The 23507-nt window shown below is 45.1% G+C and overlaps 1 protein-coding gene across 19 annotated transcripts in view; it reads right to left on the bottom strand.

Annotated features, from left to right (window-relative positions):
• Positions 1 to 23507, bottom strand: part of LOC147727467 (ankyrin repeat domain-containing protein 17-like) — a 1323072-nt gene that overhangs the window by 1079348 nt on the left and 220217 nt on the right. For all 19 annotated transcript variants that reach the window (XM_086961534.1, XM_086961542.1, XM_086961537.1 and 16 more), the window contains exons 4-6: positions 18552 to 18699; positions 18197 to 18344; positions 12173 to 12406 (exon numbers count right to left, since the gene is read on the bottom strand). In XM_086961534.1, the coding sequence (XP_086817660.1) occupies positions 12173 to 12406; positions 18197 to 18344; positions 18552 to 18699 (530 nt within the window). The remainder of the gene's footprint in view (positions 1 to 12172; positions 12407 to 18196; positions 18345 to 18551; positions 18700 to 23507) is intronic.

Genomic DNA, 23507 nt, shown 5'->3' with positions numbered 1-23507 from the left:
TCTGTCCAGGTTAGTGGTAGCGTTTGTTTGTAAATTAAGTCCACAGAATTGGAGAGTACCTGGTCCAGAGTGTGGCCTGCACCGTGTGTAGGCCCATTGTTTTTCTTAGTCAGTCCGAGTGGGGAGATGTCTTTGAGAAAGTGTAGGGTATCAGGGTCTCTAGAATCATCCCTGTGTATGTTAAAATCTCCTAGTAGGATAAATCTATTGGTAGAGATGACGTGGGGAGCAATTGGCTCTAAGAGGAGTGAGGTTGAATCAGTGATGGGACCAGGGGGTCGATAGGCTAGAGCGCCTTTCCAGCTAAGTTGCGCATGGAGTTCGATTCTATATATGATTAACTCAAGGTTGGAGCTTAGGTGCTCATCTAATACTGTGACCTTTATAGGGTCTTTATAAACAATGGCAATCCCGCCCACGGTCTTCCTGGGTCTATCTAGTTTTGCGATCAGATATCCCTCAGGTAGGGCTGTTGCAATGGCTGGGGCCGATGTGGTCTTCAGCCATGTCTCAGTGAGGAATCCGAGATCCGGGTTCAAAGTGGAAAGGAGGTCCCATATGTGGGTGGTGTGTTTGGGGAGGGAGCGTACATTAGCTAAATCAGCATCATGTTGCTGGTTCTGCATTTGCTGAGTGCCCTGTGTATCAGTGGTATCGGGGGAAAAGCGTAGGCAAATGTTTTCGACCAGCTTATCCATAGGGCATTCCCCTGGGATTGTTCCCCTGGTTGCATGGATGTGAAGTATTGTCATTTTGCATTCTGGTGTGTTGCAAATAGGTCTATTTTTGGTGTCCCCGACTTCTTGAATAGCTTTTGCGTTTCCTGTGCATTGAGCTCCCACTCGTGGGATGCTGATGTCCGTCTGCTGAGCCGGTCTACCTCCAAGTTATCCTTTCCTGGTAGGTGTATAGCCAGGAGGTCTGTTTCTAGTGGGATGGCCCATCTCCATAGCTCCTGCGGTAGGTTGGATAGTGCAACTGATTGTGTTCCTCCCGGTTTGTTGATGTAGAACATCGTTGTTGTGTTGTCGGTTTGTATCAACACTCTCTGCTTGTACAGTTGTTTCTGGAAGGCTTTTAGGGCAAGGAACACAGTCTTTAGTTCCAGGTAATTGATGTGCTTAATCGCATCTGTTGGAATCCACAGACCCCGCACCTTGAGCTGGTTCATGTGTGCTCCCCATCCCCTCTGGGATGCCTATGTAGGGATGGTCACTGTTGGGGTTGGTGGTGTTAAAGGCTTCCCCCTTATGTTCTCCTTGTTCCACCACGCTATTTCCTCTTGTACTGCATGCATTATAACCACTAGATCTTCCCAACTCCCTGTAGCTTGTGACCGTTTTTGTTGGAGCCATTCCTGGAATGGTCTCATGTGGAGTCGTATGTTGGGGACTAGGTGTATGCTGGACGCCATCATCTCCATGATCTTGCTTGCTGTCCTCCCTGTCAGAGTTCACCCATTCTGGTATGAACGAGTCTCCTTCAGCAGGGCAAGTGTTCTCTTGTCGCTGGAGAACGAATATGCTACTTACCAGTATGCATCCATTCTTGGCATGTAGGGCTGCTGACATTCATATCTGTGCATAGATCGCCGCCTAGTGTTGGGTCCGGATGATTGCACATTGTTGTCCTGGAAGAGTCTTCGAAGTATCACGAGATAGGTGGCTCCTCCCCTGGACTACAGTGCGCATGGGCATCGACTCCATCCTCAGATTGTTTTTAGCCATTGTGGCCAAGATGGAGTGAAACTCAGTTAATGATGACCATGCTAGAAGTATATGTGAATTCTGCAGCTGCTACAGGCGCCGGGGAGGAGGGCGGGCGATATGAATGTCAGCAGCCCTACATGCCAAGAACAGATGCATACTGGTAAGTAGCATATTCGGTTCGAGGCATGTGGGCTGCTGAATTCATATCTGTGCATAGAATACATAGCAGTCCCTCCATTAGCGGCGGCCGCCCGTGCCAGCTGCAGCAGTTTGGAAAAGTGTTTTGAGAACAGCCTGCCCTACAGCTGCTTGCTGTTTGGAGTGCACATCAACACAGTAACGCTTTGTAAATGTGTGTGTGGTAGACCATGTGGCTGCTCTACATATGTCTTCCAAAGGAATGTTTCCAAGGAATGCCATAGAGGCCCCCAACTTTCTGGTGGAGTGGGCTCTTGGTGGAATGGTAAGGGTATGTTTCGCTTTCAGATAGCAGATCTGGATACATTTAACGATCCACCTAGCAATACCAGCCTTGGAAATAGGGTTACCTTTGTGGTGTGGTGCAAAGGCGACAAAGAGTTGCTTAGTTTTCCTAAAATCCTTGGTCCTATCGATGTAATACATCAGGGCCCTTTTGATGTCAAGGGTGTGGAGCATCTGCTCCGCCAATGACTCTGGATTTGGAAAGAAAACAGGTAATTCAATAGTCTGGTTGATATGGAATTGAAACACAACCTTGCGAAGAAATTTAGGGTTAGTGCGAAGCACTACCCTGTTGGAATGAATTTGAATAAATGGCTCTTGGATAGTTAGGGCTTGTAATTCACTAAACCTCCGTAGCGATGTAATTGCTATGAGGAAAGCCACTTTCCACGTCAAGAACTGAATCTCGCAGGAATGCAGTGGTTCAAAGGGAGGACCCATCAGCCTGGTGAGGACCACATTGAGGTTCCACTCCGGAGCTGGTGGAGTCCGCGGAGGAAAGACTCGTTTGAGTCCTTCCAGAAAAGCCTTAATGGCAGGCACCTTGAAGAGGGAGAGGTGCTGCCTATTCTGGAGATAAGCGGCCATTGCAGATAGATGAATGCGAATGGAAGCATAGGCCAGATTACATTTGTACAGATGGAAAAGGTAACAGATATTCTGAATAGAAGCATCTAGCGGGTTAATGTTGTGGTCTGCACAATAAATGACAAACCGCTTCCATTTTGCCGCATAGCATGCTCTGGTGGTGGGCTTCCTTTCCTCCCGAATGATGTACATACAGTCAGAATGCAAGTGCAGGTAGCCAATGTGAGAAGTTGGCCTGATATGCAGTGCTCACTATTCTAATGATGACTATGTATCAGTCCAAACGACCCTTATTGATGATTGGTTGTAAGTCAACCTTATAGACCAGCTATCCTAGTAGCATGGACAAGAGCAGTCTTTAGGCTAAACTCTAGAGGGCGTGTTAAGCCAGCTGTTATACCATCACATATACCCCTTGAACACCAAGTGAAAGGACACCACAAAATTTGTTATGAAAATAAAAGGATATTTATTTATAACACAACAACCCTAGACTCTTTATGAGGACAGGGTGCTAAGCACAATACAAAACTCTTAAAGAAATACTGAAAGTCGCACAATTTACACAAATGCCCGAGGGGCACGAAAAACCATACACTACAAAAGTGGAATGCGAATTACTAGCAGGTAAGTAACTATTCTCAGAGGCTTTAGAACCGCTGGGACTACAATGCTGAACCCTTAGATTAGAAGCAGGAGGCCTAGGGACGTCGTGTGCAGAGTGGAAACTCTCACGCGCAATGCGGGACAAAGTCTATGGAGGCTAGTAAATGCAAAGTTAGTATTCTCGGGCGAACCAGACTAGGTAGGTCAAAAACGACAGTGGATCTAGACACTTCGAGAGTGGTTCTACGCTGGAGCACCGTGGTACTCGGTTTACCTAGCCCAGGGGCTGCGACTGCATAGGGTTCAAGTGTCGTCTGGAATCCTCGTTGACGACCCAGGAGCCTGAAGTGGAAGTTGCTGGCAGGCGACCAGTGAAGATGTTCCGGGCTGATCCAAGGATGGATCAGTGAAGGATACCTGTAAGCAGAGGGGACCGAGTTCTGAATCATTAGCCAGTGATTAGGTGGGCACCAGGATGGCACCAGTCGAGGTCACTCAGCCAGGTGAAGAGGTGACACTGGATTCTGCTGCTGCACGGACCAGGGCGCTGATGTCGACCAGGCTGGAGATCTGCGAGCTGTCCCACGTCGGATGTCTGCGGCTGGCGATGCTGGATCCGTTGAAGGAGGCAACAAGCCTTGGCTAAGGCAAGCCCACGTGGCGACACAAAATGGCATCAGGAGTGGACCAGGAGGGTCCGAGGAAGTTCCCTTTCTAAGAGGAAACAAGGGCCAGTCTAGTGGAGCTAGACCAGCGGTGAAACAAACGTAGGACACCGTCTGGAGGGTCACTAGCCAGTGGGCAAGTGACCGGACAACGTGGCAAGCAACGCAGAAGCAAAAGGGCCCCACACAGATCTGGTGGATGCTGGGGGGCTGGACTTCGGTGCTCGTGCTGCTTGTGGTTGGGGCTTCTCTTACCCCAGTGCACCCACTCGAGGGTCCCTCGGCGGTCGTGCTGGATCAGTGTCGTGCTGGTTCTGATGATAGCCGGGTCCTCTGGTCTTGTCGCACCCACAGTTCTCAGCTGTGCTGTAGAGGCAGGTTGAGGTCAGAGAGGGCAGGGAGTCCGGGTCTCGTCGTGCTGGTCGGTCTGGTTCCGGAGGAAGGACGTGCAGCAAACCGCAAGATACTTAGTTGGTGCCTGCTGATGCAGGGTGACTACTCCTTAGTGACAAGGGAGAAATCTTGAGAAGAAGTCGAGAGTTCCTTTCGTAGAAAGTAGTTTCAGGATTCAAAGATGATCTAATTTGGAAGGGTCCCCGCTCCTACCTTTATTCTAAAGAAAGGGGCTGGCACGCGACTAGGTCCTGCCCATGGGTGGGACCAGGAAGGGGGGTGGTTACACCCCTCTCCCTTTGTCCGGACTTTCCCCAGCTCAGGGGCTGGTGTGCCCCTGGAAGTGGTTCATGCCGGCATATGCACAGTGATATTTACAACAAGGGGTGGTGAGGGACAGAGTCTCTGAATTAAGCAGAAAGCTCTCACCCAGTCAAGAGATCAGGGCTAGATCCAACACCGTTTTTTAGCTCACTGCACCATCCCAGTTTCAGAACCTGGCTGTATGCAAATTAGTCTGTTCCTGTCCCAGTGCATGATGGGAACAGGGCAAACCAAACTACAAAAGCCAATTCTTACACTGGGAAGGAAACACATATGCACAGTGAGCACCGGGGTGCCACTTGCAGTCACCTTCCTCTGAGCCCTGCCTACCTGGGATACACAAAACCCTGTCTGTGATGGTGCTAGCACCGCCCCAGACAGGAAACCCTTTGTCCAAGCTCTCCTCGCTGGAAGGACTCCCAGCAGCAGGAGGTCAGACTTGTGTCTGTGGTGGCAGCAACCATTTTGTGATGCTGAGGCTCGAGTTAACTTTAACCGGGGTTCACAGTTACATACATGTTGTGTCCCTCTAGAAGGGTGGAATGCTAACCCCGTCACCAGAATTGGCGAGGGGTTAGTATTCCAATTCGTATGACACCTTACTCGACATTTTTTGATAAAGCGATACCAGAGTTGGCAAATAACCGCGAGGATTATAATGCACTTAAGAGTATATGGTACGCGTTATCATGGAACAGCTATTAGGACTTGGTTCCGCAAGCTGCAAACGGGCTCATCTCATGCCAGAGCACTAGCTCACATGATTCCAAGCACTCTGCCTTCAGGATTGTTAAGGCCTGCCATAGGAGTGACTGATAGGAATACATGTGTCCATTTTAGGGTTAGATATAGGTATACTATATCTAAAGCAAAGGGTGATTACACCACCGTGCCCCAGCTGTCGTGCAGCCAGTTGTGTCAGATTTAGATGGCCAGCCAGGGCTGGCATAATACATGCTGCAGCCCCTGGTAGGCCCTGGGTACACCTATGCCCTGGGTACAGGGACTGATAAGGTGGCCCAGTACCAATTGGTATATGCACCTAAGGTACACGTGTTAATTTAGTGAGAGAACAGCTAGGCTGTGGGTCTGATTAGCAGGCCCACAGCCAGGGAAGTCGTAAACCAGTGAAGCAAAAAGCAAAAATCTGGGGTGATCGTAGGATTGCAGACCCTACTCTCCTACAGCCAAACTCTAGGACTTCAGGAGCCAGATCGCCAGGTTGAGCTGTTGCGGATCTGGATGCTGAATGTAACCATGGCTCTGCGTCAGAAGACTGGGTGTGAGACATAGCCTCTGATGTAGTACCACGGACAGTTCTAGAAACGTGGTGTACCATGGTTGGCGAGCCCACGTTGGAGCAACCAGGATGAGAGTCATCGAGTGCTGCCTGAGCTTGCGTGCCACCAGCGGTATCAGAGGTGCTGGGGGAAAAGCGTACGCAAATTTGCCTGACCAGTTCATCCATATCGCATTGCCCTGCGACTGTGGGTGTGGGAACCTGGCAGCGAAGCTTTGGCATTTTGCGTTCTCCCGTGTGGCGAAGAGGTCGATCTCTGGATGACCCCACCTTCGGAAGTACGGTTGGAGAACTGATGGAAGTATCTCCCACACGTGCATTTGGTGGCTGTGCCTGCTGAGCAGGTCCGCCATCTGATTGTCCTTGCCCGGGAGGTGCTCTGCCATGAGGAAGATGTTCCTTTGAATGGCCCACTTCCACTCTGAGCCAGATGAGACCGCTGCGGAGAGTGTGTTCCTCCCTGCTTTTGAATGTAGTACATTACCGTCATGTTGTCCGTCCGGATCAACACGACCTTGTTGCACAGATGTACTTTGAAGGCTTTTAGTGCCATGAAGATCGCCATCAGTTCCAGAACATTGATGTGCATCTTCCTCTGCTGTTGCGTCCATAGTCCCTGCACAGTGTAATGGAGTACATGCGCTCCCCATCCCTGGAGAGACGCGTCCGTCGTCAGGATGATCTGTGGCACAGGCTCTTGGAACGGTCGGCCCTTGCAAAGGTTTCGTGGACTCCACCAATGCAGAGAGTTGTATGCCCGACCGCCCACCAACACTAGGTCTTTTAACTGCCCGTGAGCCTGAGTCCACTGACGTGCTAAGCACTCCTGAAGCGGGCGCATATGTAGTCTCGCGTGTGGACTATGGAAATGCAGGAGGCCATCATGCCTATCAACTGCATGAACACTCGTGCTGGAAGCGAGTGTTGAGGTCTGAATTTTTGGATCAGCGATTGAATGCTGCTGACTCTCACTGAATTCGGCTGTGCTGTGGCCGCCAGAGTGTTTATGGTCGCACCCAGATACTGCCGTATGTGGGTGGGCTGGAGGTGGGATTTGGGGTAATTCAGTGAGAATCCCAGAACGTGCAGGAGGTGAATGGTGTGGGACATGTGGGCGGCACACTGCTGGGCTGACTTCGCTTGGATGAGTAAGTCGTCCAGATAGGGGTAGACGTGGATATTTCGTCTCCTGAGATGTGCCGCCACTGTCGCCAGGCACTTTGTGAACACCCTCGGTGCCGTGGTGACACCGAAAGGCAAAACTTTGAATTGGTGTTGCTGGTTTTGGATGGTGAACCTGAGGTACTTCCTGTGTGAAGGGGGCAGTGGAATGTGAAAGTACGCATCCTTCAGGTCTAAAGTTGCGAGAAAATTCCCCTGCCTGAGCAACGGGAGCACTTGCTGCAGGGTCAGCATATGGAAGTGCTCCGACAGGATATTATTGCCTGCTAAATAAAATATATATAAATATATTTTAAAAAACAAAATAAAAATTTGAATTTCAATATTTTATCAAATATTCCTTTTTCAATGTATATTAACCTCATGCGCGTGGGCCGTTTTCCCACTGTGCTCTGTTTTAAAAAAACCTGCGTTACATGACTAGCTCAGCTCGTCATGAGCGTACCACAGGCGTAACTCATGACGAGCTGAGCTCGTCACGAGCGTCAAAGGGGTTAAAAATATAATGTAATTTAAAAAATAAAATATCTAAAAATAAATAGTTTCAAAAAATGTAGAAAAATCAGTTTAAAACAAATAAATATAACAATTAATACATTTAAAAATTGTCATTTACAAAACCTTTGAAATTCACTGAAAAAACCATAGGTTTCAGAAATGTTATAGTTAGGAACTAGCATTTAAAAAACCTTAGAAATTCACTGAAAAAAAACATAGATTTTAGGGGTGTTCTAGTTAGCTGGACATTTCACTCGTACAAAACCATTGAAATTCCTCGCCCGCAATCCACTGCTGATGTCACATATTACATCATTCATGACATGGTCAGTGACATCACTCATGACATCACTGATGACATCATCCACATGTCATCACACTAGCAAAACCTCTCAACACTTATTATAAAATATGGAGTACCATATTTGAAACCATTGACACACCAATACAAGTTTCTAAACACCCACTCAGTGATTCCTACATCTACACACTTCTAAACACATATAGATTCACTCATACATGCTAAAAAAGATCAATATAACACTATTAAATATACATATACACCTCAATCGACATTACACACCAGCACACATCCTACTCACTTATGCAGTTCTCCTACTCACTTATGCAAACTAATCTATATACTTATACAACCACCACTTTATTTATTCATATAGATAGTAACTCATACTTCGTGTTATAAAATCACTATTACAAGTATAGTTTTCGATACAGTCACTCATACAATCACTGAGTCTTATGTATAGTTATTTATATACAACTGTCACATACATGTTCAACAAAGAAATATAAAAGGCAGTGTATCATTGAGAAATATATTTACTCATCACCACACCCATATAGAGATTCACTCACCCAAACAACTGTTTCCACATAGTCTTAACCTCATATACCTACTAAATCCACTATTTACACATCTTTGGGCAGTCACACACCTCCCACCCAACCACACGCACATTCACTATCCCATACAAATACTCACTTAACTAATTAATACCTAATATAGACGTTCACATAGCTAGTAACCAACTTATGTAGTAGTTTACACAAGAGAGTGATACAGATATTCACACAGTTTAATCACAATCCCATATATTTAGTGAATTTAAATTAGACACTTATACATCCACTCAGTCTTCAATGCAGAGATCTCTCTCTCTCTCTCTAAACCACATTCACTGGATGAGGTCAGTGATGTCACTGACTAGGTCATGAATGATGTAATATGTGACGATTAGACGCGGCTACAGCCCGAACCGCTAAACGGAATTACACCAAACTTTGCAAAATGGTAGGGACTGGTTTGCAGTAGGCCTTTTGTTTAAATGGTGTAAATCCCTCAAGTAGTTGAGAAAATTGAATTTGAAAAAATATATATCTATATAAGCTTACTGTAAGCTTACTGTACTCTGTACCTTCCCGAGTACGAGTAGCATTCTGATTGGCTGCCAATGTCTGTCAACACTCCTTGTAGGACCCCCTGTGCAGGCCTAGGGGGGCAGGGTGCTTCTACCCTGCTCCCTTTGCTTGTTTTCCACCTTTGTTTCACTGTTTTCTTGTGTCTTGGTTCTACCGAGGCACAATATGGCTGCCAACACTTCCTGGTTTGGATTGTTGGCAGACAGTGGCAGCCAATCAGCATGCCTTCCAGAGAAAGCTGCATGCGCATTGGCTGTCAACACTTCTAACCAGGATGTGTTGGCATCCATCTTGTGCTCGATAGACCGAGGCACAAGAAAGCAGAAAAACAAACGTGAAGAATACAAAAAGGGGGCAGGGTAGATACACCCTGACCCCCTAGGCCTGCCCCGGTTGTCCCACAAGGACAAAAAAGGCCCAATTTCCATGTTTTAAACCAGGTCTGTTTTAAAAATTACCCCGCGGGGGGACCAAATTGCGGCTGCATAGTGATAGAGGTGTGGGGGGTCCACAATCCCCCCCACACTGACCCGGGGACCGCCGCCCCCGGGGAAAGCAACGCAGCCCCTTGGCGCATACTGGAGGCTCCTGGTGGGCTACTTGGTCCCCAGGAACCTCCAGTATGCAAGGGGAATTAGTTCCTATTCTGCAAACACGCCAGGAGTTGCGCTGCAGAGAGGTGTAAAAAAAGGGTGTGGCCTCATTACACCTCTCTGCAATGCAGCCCCCTGGCGCATACTGCAGGTTCAAGGTGGGCTAGTTGGCCCCAGGGACCCCCAGTATGCAAGGGGAATTAGTTCCCCCTCAGCAAACACGCCCGGGGGCTGCGTTGCAGAGAGTTGTAAAAAAGGGTGTGGCCTCATTACACCTCTCTGTAATGCAGCTCCCTGGCTTATACTGGAGGCTCCTGGTGGGCTAGTTGCCCCCCAGGGACCCCCAGTATGCAGGGGGAATTAGTTCCTCCTCTGCAAACGCACCAGGGGTTGCGCTGCAGAGTGTTGTAAAAAGGGGGCGTGCCCTTAGGAATTAGCATTTAAAAAACCTTTGAAATTCACTAAAAAAACCATAGGTTTCAGGCCTTGTATAGTTAGGAATTAGCATTTAAAAAACCATTGAAATTGCTCCTATATAGTTAGTTGTACTAACTATATTTCGCGCACCCGCAATCCACTGCTGAGGATGTCACATATTACATCATTCAAGACATGGTCAGTGACATCACTGATGACATCACTGATGACATAATTCATGTGATATGATACACCTCCTTACACTCTAATATAATCTTTGATATACCCAGTGTTATATCCAGACTACCATTCTTGAAACCATTGACACACCAATACCAGTTACTACATACGCACTCACTGATTGCTAGGTTTACACACACATCCACTTATTCACCCATAGAATCACTCATACATACAGTCACTCATCAATACAACACTAACGTATGCACTCATACCCCTATACAGACACTCACGCACTGCCACTCCTCCATGGAGTTACTCACACACCTAGTCAGTCATGCAAAGAATCAATCACACTTCCATTTCCTCAACTATACAGTTATACACACAACACCTTACTTATTCAAACATATACTAACACATACTTACTCTCTTATACAATCACTGATACAAGTGCACAATGATCCATACAGCCACTCGCACTCACTGGCTCTCATGTATAGTCTTTTATATATGCCAACTCTCACATGCACTGTGTTTTACATATGTACTTACTTGGACATGTAGCACTGAGATATCCATTCACTCACCAACACACACATGCACTCAGTCAACCGCCCATACACCTGTTTCCACATGCACTCTTGAACCCATACACCTAGTGAATCAACTGCTCACACATCTATGCACAGTCACACACCTCCCAGCCACCCACACACACACACTCAGTCTCCCATACAAATACTTGGGCAACCAATCAATAACCCATATAGCCACTCATATAGCTACTGATCAACACACACAGCAGCTTACACAACAGACATACTGATGCACACATTCAGAGAGTTTAGTCACTAACCCATGCATTCAGTAAGACAAAATTAATCACTCACAGTCAGTCCCGCACCTACTAAATCCTTCATCCAGACACTCATACATCCACTCATTCTTCAATATGTAAACATATTTAAACTTTACAGAAACATACAGTCACTCGATGATGTCATCAGTGATGTCATTTGAGATGTCATCACTGATGTCACTGACCATGCCATGAATGACGTAATATGTGACATCAGCAGTGGATTGCGGGTGCGTGAAATATAGTTAGTACAACTAACAATATAGGAGCAGTTTCAATGGTTTTTTAAATGCTAATTCCTAACTATATAAGTCTGAAACCTACGGTTTTTTCTGTATATATATATATATATATATATATATATTTTTTTTTTTTTTTTTATATTCTTAGTTTTATTTGGAGATTGCATGCCCCATTGGCAGTTCTCCACAAGAAGGTGGAAATTTAGTAATGAACTTTATACTCATAAATTCAGTTGTAGGAGTCTGTCACCTCGCTTGAGGTGGAAGCCTCAAGTCTACAACTAGGTATTCTGCACTTGGAAATGTTAATTTGCAAAATAGTGAAAAGTTATAAATAGGTGGGAGTAGATATACACCTGCAAACTTACCTTTGTGAATCAAGTCTTAATATTTTGGAAAACGGCTACCAGCTTGCAAACGATTTTAGGGAAGGGAGGATATATTCATATAATTCCAGAGGACATTTAGTGACTGCAATTTTACCATGGTGGGCAAGCCAAAGTAGAAAGGCAGCATGAGCAATTTCGTGGCACTGCATTAGGTCTCAGTATAACAAAACACACCTAAGTGTTGGCTCATCCTATACACTCTATGAAATAAATCATCATTGGAGAATTCAGGTGGCAAAGACAATGTTGCACAAAGATGATAATTTTATGAGAGATAACAGCATTACATAAATAGATTTACCTTTGTAACATGCTAAAGTAAGTGCACTCTCCTTAAACTCATTGGAATGAGTGTTGATGCCTGCTCCACTTTCAAGGAGCACTCTGGCAACTTCCACATGTCCTGCACTCCCTGCTTCCATAAGTGGAGTATGCCCATTTTCATTGTGATCTTCTATGCTGGCACCGGATTCCAAAAGAACCTTCACAACATCTACATACCCTCCTGCACAGGCATATGTAAGTGCTGTGTTGCCTACAAAAAGAGACAGTTACACAAATTACTTTATCAATGCTGCCATGCATTTTTATATAATTGAGAAACCAATCATAAGGACATGTACACCAATAACATTTAGCATTCTTTAACACTAAAATACGACATTAAACACATGTCTGCACAATTATTAGTGAAAGTGAGGATGGGAAAACCATGCTACTACTTTACATATGCCTATATGCCTGCAGGATGGATGTTGCATAGGAAATCCAAAATGGCTTTATTTTTGTGAATGGAATGTGCCCCAGGCACAGAATGTAGCGTGCAGCTGGACTTGATATAGCAAACTTTAATACACTTCACTACCCATTTAGCTAGGCCTAGTCTGGAAATAACACTCTATAAGTGGGGCTTGTGAAAGGTGCAAAGGATTTAGAACTATAAATCTAGTACATAAGGACTATTTTGAAATGAAAAATGTGTAAAGTCCTTTCCAAAACCAACTCAGGTTGTGAGAAAAATATTGAATATTCAATGATTTCATATGGAAGGAGGGCGACAACATTAGGCATAAAATGAGGCTCTATTTTAAGGACACACTGCTCTTTGTTTACTTTAATAAATGTATTCTCCCCTGTTAGGACTTTCAGTTCACTTACTCTCAGATTGATTGTGATTAAAGAAGCCTTCCAATGAAAGGACTGCTCAAGCCAAGTTACAATGCTCAAAGAGTAGCCCCATGAACCAAGTGAGAACACTGTTAAGATCCAATGAAGAAATTAGTGAAATTCTAGAGGGGTGACTCTTAAGACCTTCAAGTCTCTTACCACAGGTATTCTGAATATTAACTGGTGTTTTATATCTCGCAGGTAAGTTCCTACAATGTCTAACGTACCCTTATTGAAAAGTACGCTAAGCAAGCCTTATGTAGGTACATTAAGTAGCAGATGTCTGTACGGTCTGCTTGTGGAGTCTGGAGTGACAGTGGAAAAATGGTTTCCCCTTGGAATCATGACGGGACTTTGTGGTGGGCTTGCGGGCCCCCTGAAGAATTTGTATGCACTGTTATAGAAGTTGAAAATATTCAACCTAAGACTTCAAGTACCAAAATACAAGATTCAGAGCCTTGACACAGGGATTTTATAGCGGACAATGATGTGTGAGAAGGTCTGAGCTTTTTGTGGGGAATGCATCAACATTCCAGAGAGAGTGAGTATCACAGCTGCCTAACACAGACCAGTGCTAGGAGGATAAGCCTTGTGCATTCCTTCCTTATACATATGGTATTTGTAGTATTGGAGGAAAAGCATGCACAAATATCCATGACCAGTTTATCCAACCATCATTGCACATGACTGTGGGTGCCTGGTAGTATAGCTTTGACACTTTGCATTTGTGTGCAGCAAAGCCGGAGACCCCTAGCGATGGAAGTGGTGAAGTACGTGGGTGTTGACTTTGCTTATGTATCTTTGTTGATGCGTTCTGCAGGTCCACAAAGTTATCTTGCCCTTAGGGGTAGGGTTCAGTCAGGAAGAGTACTGGATTGTGAAGGACCCAATGCCAGGTTGCCTTAGGTAACCTCGAAAACTGTTGAGTTTGTGTCCCTTTATTCTAGGGTTAGTAAATGGTGCCCATGTTTGTGTAACTAAACCTTATTTTCTTCCAAAATAGTTTGTAAAACACTCCAAACGCAAAATGTATTGCCATTAATTCCAACATACCGATGTGCAGGCTCTGCAGAGGAAAATATTGACCCAGGATTGTCAGGTGGCCCCAAAGTGCTCCCTATCCTATAAGCAAGTTGTCTTTATTGAAGTTCACTTGCAGCCAAGGGTTGAGGAATGGCCTGCCCCATAAGCTTTTGATATTCCAGCATAGAAATTGTGCTGAACACTGGGCTTCACCAAAACTAGATCCTCCCACTGGCCAGTCAGTTGCGGCCATTGCTTTGTAAAGCACTCCTCCACAGGGCGTATGTGTAACCAAGCATGAGAAACTACAAGTTTCACTGTCATTCTCATAGAGGAAATTATGCCTAGTAAAGGTAAAACAGATTCTGAAAAGCCACTACCTGCTCCAATGAACTGCACTTATTCAGAACACAGGTGATATGTTTAACATGAACTGTGAATCCTAATATACTGCAGGATAGACACTACTTGTTGAGTACGAGTGAGGCACTGGTCTTGCTCTTTAAAGGCCAGTCGTCCAGATATGGAATAACATGAATGGTGTTGAGCTGAAGATGCACTACTGACATTTTTTTGTAACACCAATTGGGGGTGGGAGAGTGTTGTTTTGAACCCTAAGGATGTGATTTTGGATTGATATTAACCACGAACCTGAGGTACTGGTGGAATGCTGGGTAAATGGATGGGTATGTGGGAGTAAGTTTCCTTGAGAACGAGTGTCAAAATTAAATCCATAAATGCAGGGCAGGAGAAGGTCATTTTAAGTTAAAATCTCAAAGTGCTCTGATATAATGTACCAGCTGAGCTGTCTGAGTTCTGGTCTCTGCCACAGCTTTTAGGAATTCTCGTCTTTAATGACTTAATGACCTAAACTAAACTATAATGCTCCCTACAGCTGAAATTACTAAGGAAATTACCAAGTAGGCACAGAACGGATGTATTGCACTTTGGATGTGTATTAATTGAGTACACCTAGCAGGCTAACGGCACTAGGCATTAGTCAGAGTGGTAACAGGGATCAATGCACTAGGTCCTGAAAAGAATCTTCGGGGTAGGCTTCAAAACATGTCAACCTGTGAGGGAACTGCTCATTAAAGCTCTTTTCCCTTGTCTTTCCTCATAGTTTAGTAATATCAGCTATAGGGAGCATTAAAGTTTAGTTTTTCCATAAAGCCAGGTATTTTTTAGTTCACGCAATTCCGACCCTTCCACTCACACCAAACACATAACTTCACTTCACTTAAAAAGTGCTCCCACGTATCCGTCGGTTGTAGCACGCCCCGCCGCGCAGCGGGTCGGAAGAACCCGATGATTAAGCATGCCACCAAGGAACCTTTTGCTGGGTGAGGGTAATTTTAAGAAAGCATATAGTTTCCCCCGGGCTAGTAACCAAACGGTTCGCTTGGGTTTAATCACTTTTTTTGGAAGGTTAGCACTTTATTTAGTTGAAGAGGTAAACATAGGCTTTAACACCTTTACTGCGGCCGCGATTTTGCGGAAGTGTGGCACTTCCGCAAAACGGGCGGGGCCGCGTCGGCCACTGGCCGAGGGCAGCACTAGGGAGGTAGTGCTGCCGTCGGCCAATGGCCGACGGCAGCATGGAAGGGGTTACATCAACTTCATCTCAAGTACAAATATGTAACCCGCAACATAAAGATACCAAGCACCATTTGCACTGGACTGAACACTATCATCACGATTCCCTCTGGTGAGCAGCAGCACAATGCATTCAGGTTTTTTAAGAAAACACAATGTGACAACAATTACTTTCTGCAGCATTAGCTTAAAATAAGTATGGAAAAAACAATCTAACATGGCAAAGAATGTAAACAAGCATTGGCATAGCCATTAGGGCTCGCTTTTGGGACCTTATAAGTATTTAGTTATGCAGCATAATATCCTTACTGAAACAACATTAACTGTTGCATGGCTAAACACATAAGGTCCCAAAGGCGAGACTTATTGATTATGCCAATGCTTGTTCTACCAATGAGCATATATTTCCTTGTAAAGCAGACTTCTTTTGGTGATTTCCATGTACTTTCTTGTTGAATTTAACAATGTTTTCTCCTCCCAAACTCGTGAACTAGAACAAACCACAAAGATAATTTCACACCATTCTTTGTGGTGTAGTGTACTTTATGAAATGCATCATACTCCTGGCAACACTCTGTAGCAGGTTTGCGGATCAGCAGCACATTATTACTCCGTGGGATGAATATCACTGAAAGGTTGTGAAAATGTAGCGTGGAACATGTGGGAAGTGTCTTGTTGTATGTGATGACCTGAGTTGTACTCTAATCATTGTGTATATACTGCTCTGCTTGAACGCGAATTGGAGAGGAAATGAGTGAGAGAAAGGATATGTATGCTTGTAAGGCAACGTTATGCCTAGTTAGAAGCGTGTGTGAATTAGAGTGTGGCGTATGTGGGGACTCATTTGTTGTGGTGTTTGATTGAGAGTGGTCGCTATTATCAGGCTACTGGAAAAATGTAGCTGCTCTTATGTATGGAATGCAGTTAAGGTGTGTGAAATAGCTGCACATGTGGTCCTGTCTACAGTAAGAGAATTTGTTCCAGGTATTGGGTGGGTGTACAGCTCTTATGATGTAATAAATTAGTGCATAAATTGTTATACTGTCCAACTGAAATTTAGTGAGTTACACATTTATGCATTGATTTGTGTTACTATCCAGTAATCTGTACTTATTTACACCAAAAACAGCACTTTTTTCTGTGGCTCATCTATTAATTTCACTTCAATGGCAGCGTGGATGGGGAAGCTGCAGAATAGGTCGATAACATCGCAGTGCAGGTGCCAGCTGATCATGGTCGCTCATCCCTTAAGCTTTCTATACACACAAATACTGCATGTTTAGACACTGTTGTGCCATTCCCAACTTATTTACAAGGTAGCGGAGGAGCAGCTAACTCATTTGACCTTCTTACTAATTTGACATGCGGTCTCAAAACAACTGCATAACTGTTGAACTCTGAGGGCAACCAGGGCCGTCTTCAACGTACAGTTGCCAGCAGGGGGCGAGACAGAGAGACAGAGAGACAGAGAGACAGAGAGACAGAGAGACAGAGAGACAGAGAGACAGAGAGACAGAGAGACAGAGAGACAGAGAGACAGAGAGACAGAGAGACAGAGAGACAGAGAGACAGAGAGACAGAGAGACACAGAGACACAGAGACACAGAGACACAGAGACACAGAGACACAGAGACACAGAGACACAGAGACACAGAGACACAGAGACACAGAGACACAGAGACACAGAGACACAGAGACACAGAGAGACAGAGAGACAGAGAGACAGAGAGACAGAGAGACAGAGAGACAGAGAGACAGAGAGACAGAGAGACAGAGAGACAGAGAGACAGAGAGACAGAGAGACAGAGAGACAGAGAGACAGAGAGACAGAGAGACAGAGAGACAGAGAGACACAGAGACACAGAGAGACAGAGAGACAGAGAGACAGAGAGACAGAGAGACAGAGAGACAGAGAGACAGAGAGACACAGAGACACAGAGAGACAGAGAGACAGAGAGACAGAGAGACAGAGAGACAGAGAGACAGAGAGACAGAGAGACAGAGAGACAGAGAGACAGAGAGACACAGAGACACAGAGACACAGAGACACAGAGACACAGAGACACAGAGACACAGAGACACAGAGACACAGAGACACAGAGACACAGAGACACAGAGACACAGAGACACAGAGACACAGAGACACAGAGACACAGAGACACAGAGACACAGAGACACAGAGACACAGAGTGTGAGAGAGAGCGCGCGGGAGTGCTGAGTGCGCAGTCTGCTAATTTTCGAAGCACATACTCGTGCTTGTGGCGCGCCCCTGCATGCTACCCCAAGGTGGATGCCGCCACAAGCACGAGTATGTGCTTCGAAAAAGAGCAGAACGACGGCTAAAGGACTCCTATGCAGCGCATGCGCGATGCGGAGGCAAGACCTAAAAATGGGATGTTTCGAAGAAAAAAGGTAGGGCACATGTTCTAGAAAACTGAATGTCAAATGTTATTTTCTTCTACTCTCGGCAATGCAAAGCTTTTTCACAGTTTAAAACACAAATATTGCAACATATGTATTCTACAACAATAACAATTACCTGTGGAAGACTGTGCATTGACATCTGCACCATGAGCTAGCAGCAGCTTTACAATTTCCACATGCCCTCCATTAGCAGCAGCCATTAAAGGCGTAATGTCCCCCTTAATACCCCGGTCTTCTACATTGGCATGCATAGCGAGGAGAACCTGTGGGAGAGGGGGTGTGGAGGAGGGGGAGGGAACAAAAACAATGTTAATACTCATGAGAAATAACTTTCTCAAAGAAATCTTGGACAGAGTAAAAGTTTTGGTTTTATTTAACAATTTGGATTCAAACATAATTTACATCACAGGCACTAAATGCTGCAATTGGACGAGTAAATAAATATTTTCGTCACAAAATGTAAAACTAACCTGGGCAAGCTCATAGTATCCCGCTGAACAGGCTAGGCAGAGGAGACTCTCCCCTTCTTCTGTGTGCTCATTCACGCTTCGGCCTTCAATGAGCAACTTTCGCACAGCATTTACATCGCCTTCAGAACAGGCTTCTGCCAAACTACGGCTGTTAAAGCAGAAATAATCAAATACTTAAGAAATGTTAGATACCACTGCATCTTCAAAACCAACTGTCTTTTTACTCCAGCAAATGCTTTCAATCAATGTACATGTTAAATCACATAGAGAGCACAAAAATGAAATCAACTTAAGATGCAGTGCATGAAGAGAACATGGATAGTTAATTTTCCTACAAAACAAATGCATAAGTAATCATGACTGAACAGTCTAGTTAGACCAGACTTTGCATTCTGAAACATATGAAAGAAAACTGGATGCCTTTTAAATATGGACTGGCCTTCCAAACATTCCTCTCAACCCCATAAACTGGGGCGCATGCAACTAACTACTATGAATACAACCCGCCTTAAGTGGGCTTACATTTAAAAAATTGAAATACAGTTTTTGTAAAAATGTATCCGTACACAGTAAGTACAGATTCTCAGTCACTGCCCTGGAACACATAACTGCACAGTTTGTTTTACCACTACCTATTAGGCAAAAGGGTATATAGAGCCAGTCCCATTCCTTTCTTCAGTTTTCATTAATACCTAAAAAGGTATCTAATGGCAGTGGAGATGTGGAAGAAGGGGCTAGACTGCTGTGTGAACCTGGAAGGATCTGTGTATGCAGTATGCGGGTGCCCACAGATACACTTCACAATTCAGAAATACCGGTGTCTGTTCAGAGGTATTTATCCCGAACCCTGTAGTAGATGACTTTGGACTCTAGTCATCTAAGTGGTTATTACATAGACTCCTGGGCATCGTATAGGCGTCCGGGTGGTAGTGAAAAGGTATGTGCCAGTCTCAATGAGTGGTCTGTGTGTACTCTGTTTTAACATCCTTCTCACTCCAAGTAACAGACTAATATCCACCACTGAAATTACCTCATATTTCACCATATTAATTCACCACTAATCCTTTATAGGCTCCCTGAATAGCATGCGTCAACAAATTTGTCGTACTCTATCCTTCTGCTATCATTCCAAATCCAAATAACTGACTAACCTATCCACCACTAAAAATGTACTTGCATGTTTCACTATACTAATTCAACACTAATCCTCTGTGGGTCCCGGAGTAGCGTGCTACCCGCCGAAAAGCGCTTTGACGCCTCGTATGGGGTAGTAAGCGCTATATAAATGCAATTACAATACAATATATGTGCCAATGCTGTATGAGTACTGCAATCCTACCTCCTGGTTTGGGTTAGGGCGGAATTTAATAAAATGTGGTGTTAAAAAGGTTATCTAGAAACTGCAAGGTTAAGTAAAAAAAGGATAGAAAGAGAATTGTAAAAACAGCAGGTTTGTGTAGGCAAATGCCACTTTTTGACATGGTCACCCACACATTTTGCCTGGCAAATTATGTGATTTTAACTAAAAGTGCATAGGTTCCTGCTAACCAGATCACAAGTACCAGAGCTCTTTCCCAAAACTGTACAATTGTCCCCACAATTAACAAAACCTTTAGCACCATCTGTAAGTCCCTAGTGAATTGTACCCTGGGTTTGTGGGGCCTGACCTACTAAAGATGGTCCTTAAGAGGTGCAGCACGAATTGAGCCACCCTAAGGGACCACTCACCAAGCACATGAACTACTGCCATTGCAGGATGCGTGTCTTGGTGCAAACAAAAGTGACAACACAACATGTCACACATCCCTGTGTGCCATGTCCCTAACAATGCATGTAATATTTGTAAGAGTCCCCCGTACAGCAGGGCAGACAGCCATAAGGCAGGCTACAGAATATTACATGAGAGGGCATACCTGCATGAGCAGATATGCCCCTGTGCTGATCAGTCCTATTACTGCCAGTGCAAGTGACCAGGGAAGACATTTTAAAACATGTGCTGGGCATTGGTAAAAATGAGTTCCGACAGCTACATTAGGTCTTCACTGAAACAAGCATTTACAATGCAATAGGTCTCGCAGCAATAAAGTTTGAGTTATTGGCATTGTAAATGATAATGCTTTGCATACATTTTTTTTATTTGCAATTGGTATATAAACATTGTTTATGAATGGTTAGCTGTTTCTTATGCGAAGCAAAGTTGGCAGTAATATAGAGTGCTAGTCTGATTTAAAGCGCTCTGATACCTGCACTGACGGCAGGTGGTGTGTGTTCATGGTGGAAGCGTGCACTGATGGCTGGTGGTGTGTGTGTGCCTGGTGGAAGCGTGCACTGATGGCTCGTGTTGTATGTGCCTGGTGAACGCGTGCACTGATGGCTGGTGGTGTGTGCCTGTTGAAAAAATGCACTGACGGCTGGTGGTGTGTGTGCCTGGTGAAAGCGTGCACTGACGGTTGGTGGTGTGTGTGTGTGTGTGCCTGGTGAAAGCATGTTCTGACGGCTGGTGGTGAGTATGTGCCTGGTGAAAGGGTGCACTAACGGCTGGTGGTGTTTGTGCCCGGTGAAAGCGTGCACTGATGGCTGGTGGTGTTTGTGCCTGGTGAAAGCATGCACTGACGACGGATGGTGTCTGTGCCTGGTGAAAGCATGCTCTGACGGCAGGTGGTGTGTGTGTGTGTGCCTGGTGAAAGCGTGCACTGATGGCGTTTGTGCTCTGTGAAAGCGTGCACTGTCGGCTGGTGGTGTTTGTGCTCTGTGAAAGCGTGCACTGTCGGCTGGTGGTGTTTGTGCCCGGTGAAAGCGTGCACTGATGGCCAGTGGTGTGTATGCCTGGTGAAAGCGTGCACTGACGGTTGGTGGTGTGTGTGTGCGTGCCTGGTGAAAGCATGTTCTGATGGCTGGTGGTGTGTATGTGCCTGGTGAAAGGGTGCACTAACGGCTGGTGGTGTTTGTGCCCGGTGAAAGCGTGCACTGATGGCTGGTGGTGTTTGTGCCTGGTGAAAGCATGCACTGACGACAGATGGTGTCTGTGCCTGGTGAAAGCATGCTCTGACGGCAGGTGGTGTGTGTGTGCCTGGTGAAAGCGTGCACTGATGGCTGGTGGTGTTTGTGCTCTGTGAAAGCGTGCACTGTCGGCTGGTGGTGTTTGTGCTCTGTGAAAGCGTGCACTGTCGGCTGGTGGTGTTTGTGCCTGGTGAAAGCGTGCACTGATGGCCAGTGGTGTGTATGCCTGGTGAAAGCGTGCACTGACAGCTGGTGGTGTGTGGGTCTGTAACCGTGCACTGACGACTGGTGGTATGTGTGCCTGGAAGCGTGCACTGAAGGCTGGTGGGGTGTGTGCATGGTGGAAGCGTGCACTGACAGCTGGTGGTGTGTGTGCCTGGTGAATGCGTGACAGCATTGTTCACAAAACATCCACGAAGTGAATCACTTAACCCATATTTTTTTGACAAGTGTCATTTTGGAGAGCCTTTGACGTGACATCGTTGTTCTTCAACATTCAATTGCTTAGTAGCTCTGGACATAACGCCACATCTTTCACAGGGACCGATTGGAGCAGGAAAAAACAGGCCAGGGTATAAAAATTAAATTGCTCCCAATACCTAATCTAATAGCAAAATAAAAGCGTCCCACGTGAAAATCTGAAAATAGGGCAGTTTTGAACTTGTAAACACGTTGTGTAAGTGTTGGCAGTGTACTCCTGCCACTCCACTTAGCTGCCAGCGACTGCCAGAAGGGGTCAACAGTCATTGTTTAGCCTTTTGTTTATCATGTACATATTGGCTACTCCTATGTAACAGGGTGCTTACTGTCGGTCCTATTTCCCCCCTGTGCCTGTCACCTTCCTTACAATGGCAGATGCTGCTTCCAGGACATTCTTAATGTATGCAGTATTGGATGTATATGTCTGTCCACGTAATGTTATGTACAACTGGAGGTGCTTTTTGACTAAATGCCAATAAAGAAATGTAAAAAAATAAAAAATAAAAAGTGCGTTGTACTTCACAAGGCATGGGAGACGGCATCGTGCAGGCAATCTTTGTTGTAAGATTCGGAGAATCAACAGTGAAACCTGCCCCACTAGACCATAAAACAAGCCTACAAACAGACAGAGAAAATAAGAGTTTCATTGCTGTTATCCCAAGTACATTTTCAACTCTAGAAAATCCACATAATCATGGCATTAAAGATTGGTTCATGAAAAGATAAAGACTTTCAAATGAACTTTAATTGTACGTGCAGTGCATTTTGAATGCATTATTTTTTTTTTAATAAATGCAGAATTTAAAAGGTGTCAACATTTTAAATATGTATTTAAATATTTCTCGAAGTATTTAAGAATTCACACGCTCCAACTATTCCAAATTTCACAGATCATGAGTACAGTAACTTATGGTCTTTGGTAATGCCTGGTCGCAACAGGTGTCCCATTTCTTTGATTTATGGGCAAAGAAAGCACCCTCAGTACTGCAGGTAGGTACACTGCCTCAACTCAACAACCCTAGGCTCGGGCTCTGGCCGGACAACAGTATTTCCTTTTCATCATGGCAGGTTTTATTTGGCGATACCAGAGCATGAATGGAGGCATGAATTAGCAAGCTCACTATTTCTATACAAGAGTCCTGTGACTGCTCGCTTTGAGGACCTCTCCCGAGTCCCTTCTGTGCAGTCTACTGTGCTGCCTGTGCACAGCCAGGGATAGTATGAGCCTCTGGGAGACACCTCGATCATTGTAAAGAAAGACTACCAGGGCAGCAAACAATACTTTACTTGCACTGCACAGAAAAGGACTGGATCAGGATGGCCCTCCCGTAGCACTAGTAAAATGGGCATTGGTCTAAAAAAAAAAAATAGAACCTTCGCTGACAAATAACAGCCCAAGGTTAGAGGTGCTCTTGTCATCTGGGCAGAGGTTAAGCACCCGAACGTTACTCAGTTGAAGTTTAAAAACATACACTT

This window comes from Lissotriton vulgaris, chromosome 3_1 (genome assembly GCF_964263255.1).
Source record: "Lissotriton vulgaris chromosome 3_1, aLisVul1.2, whole genome shotgun sequence".
Lineage (NCBI taxonomy): Eukaryota > Metazoa > Chordata > Amphibia > Caudata > Salamandridae > Lissotriton > Lissotriton vulgaris.
Note: the sequence above shows the minus strand (reverse complement) of the source record. Positions and strands in the feature narration are given on the sequence as shown.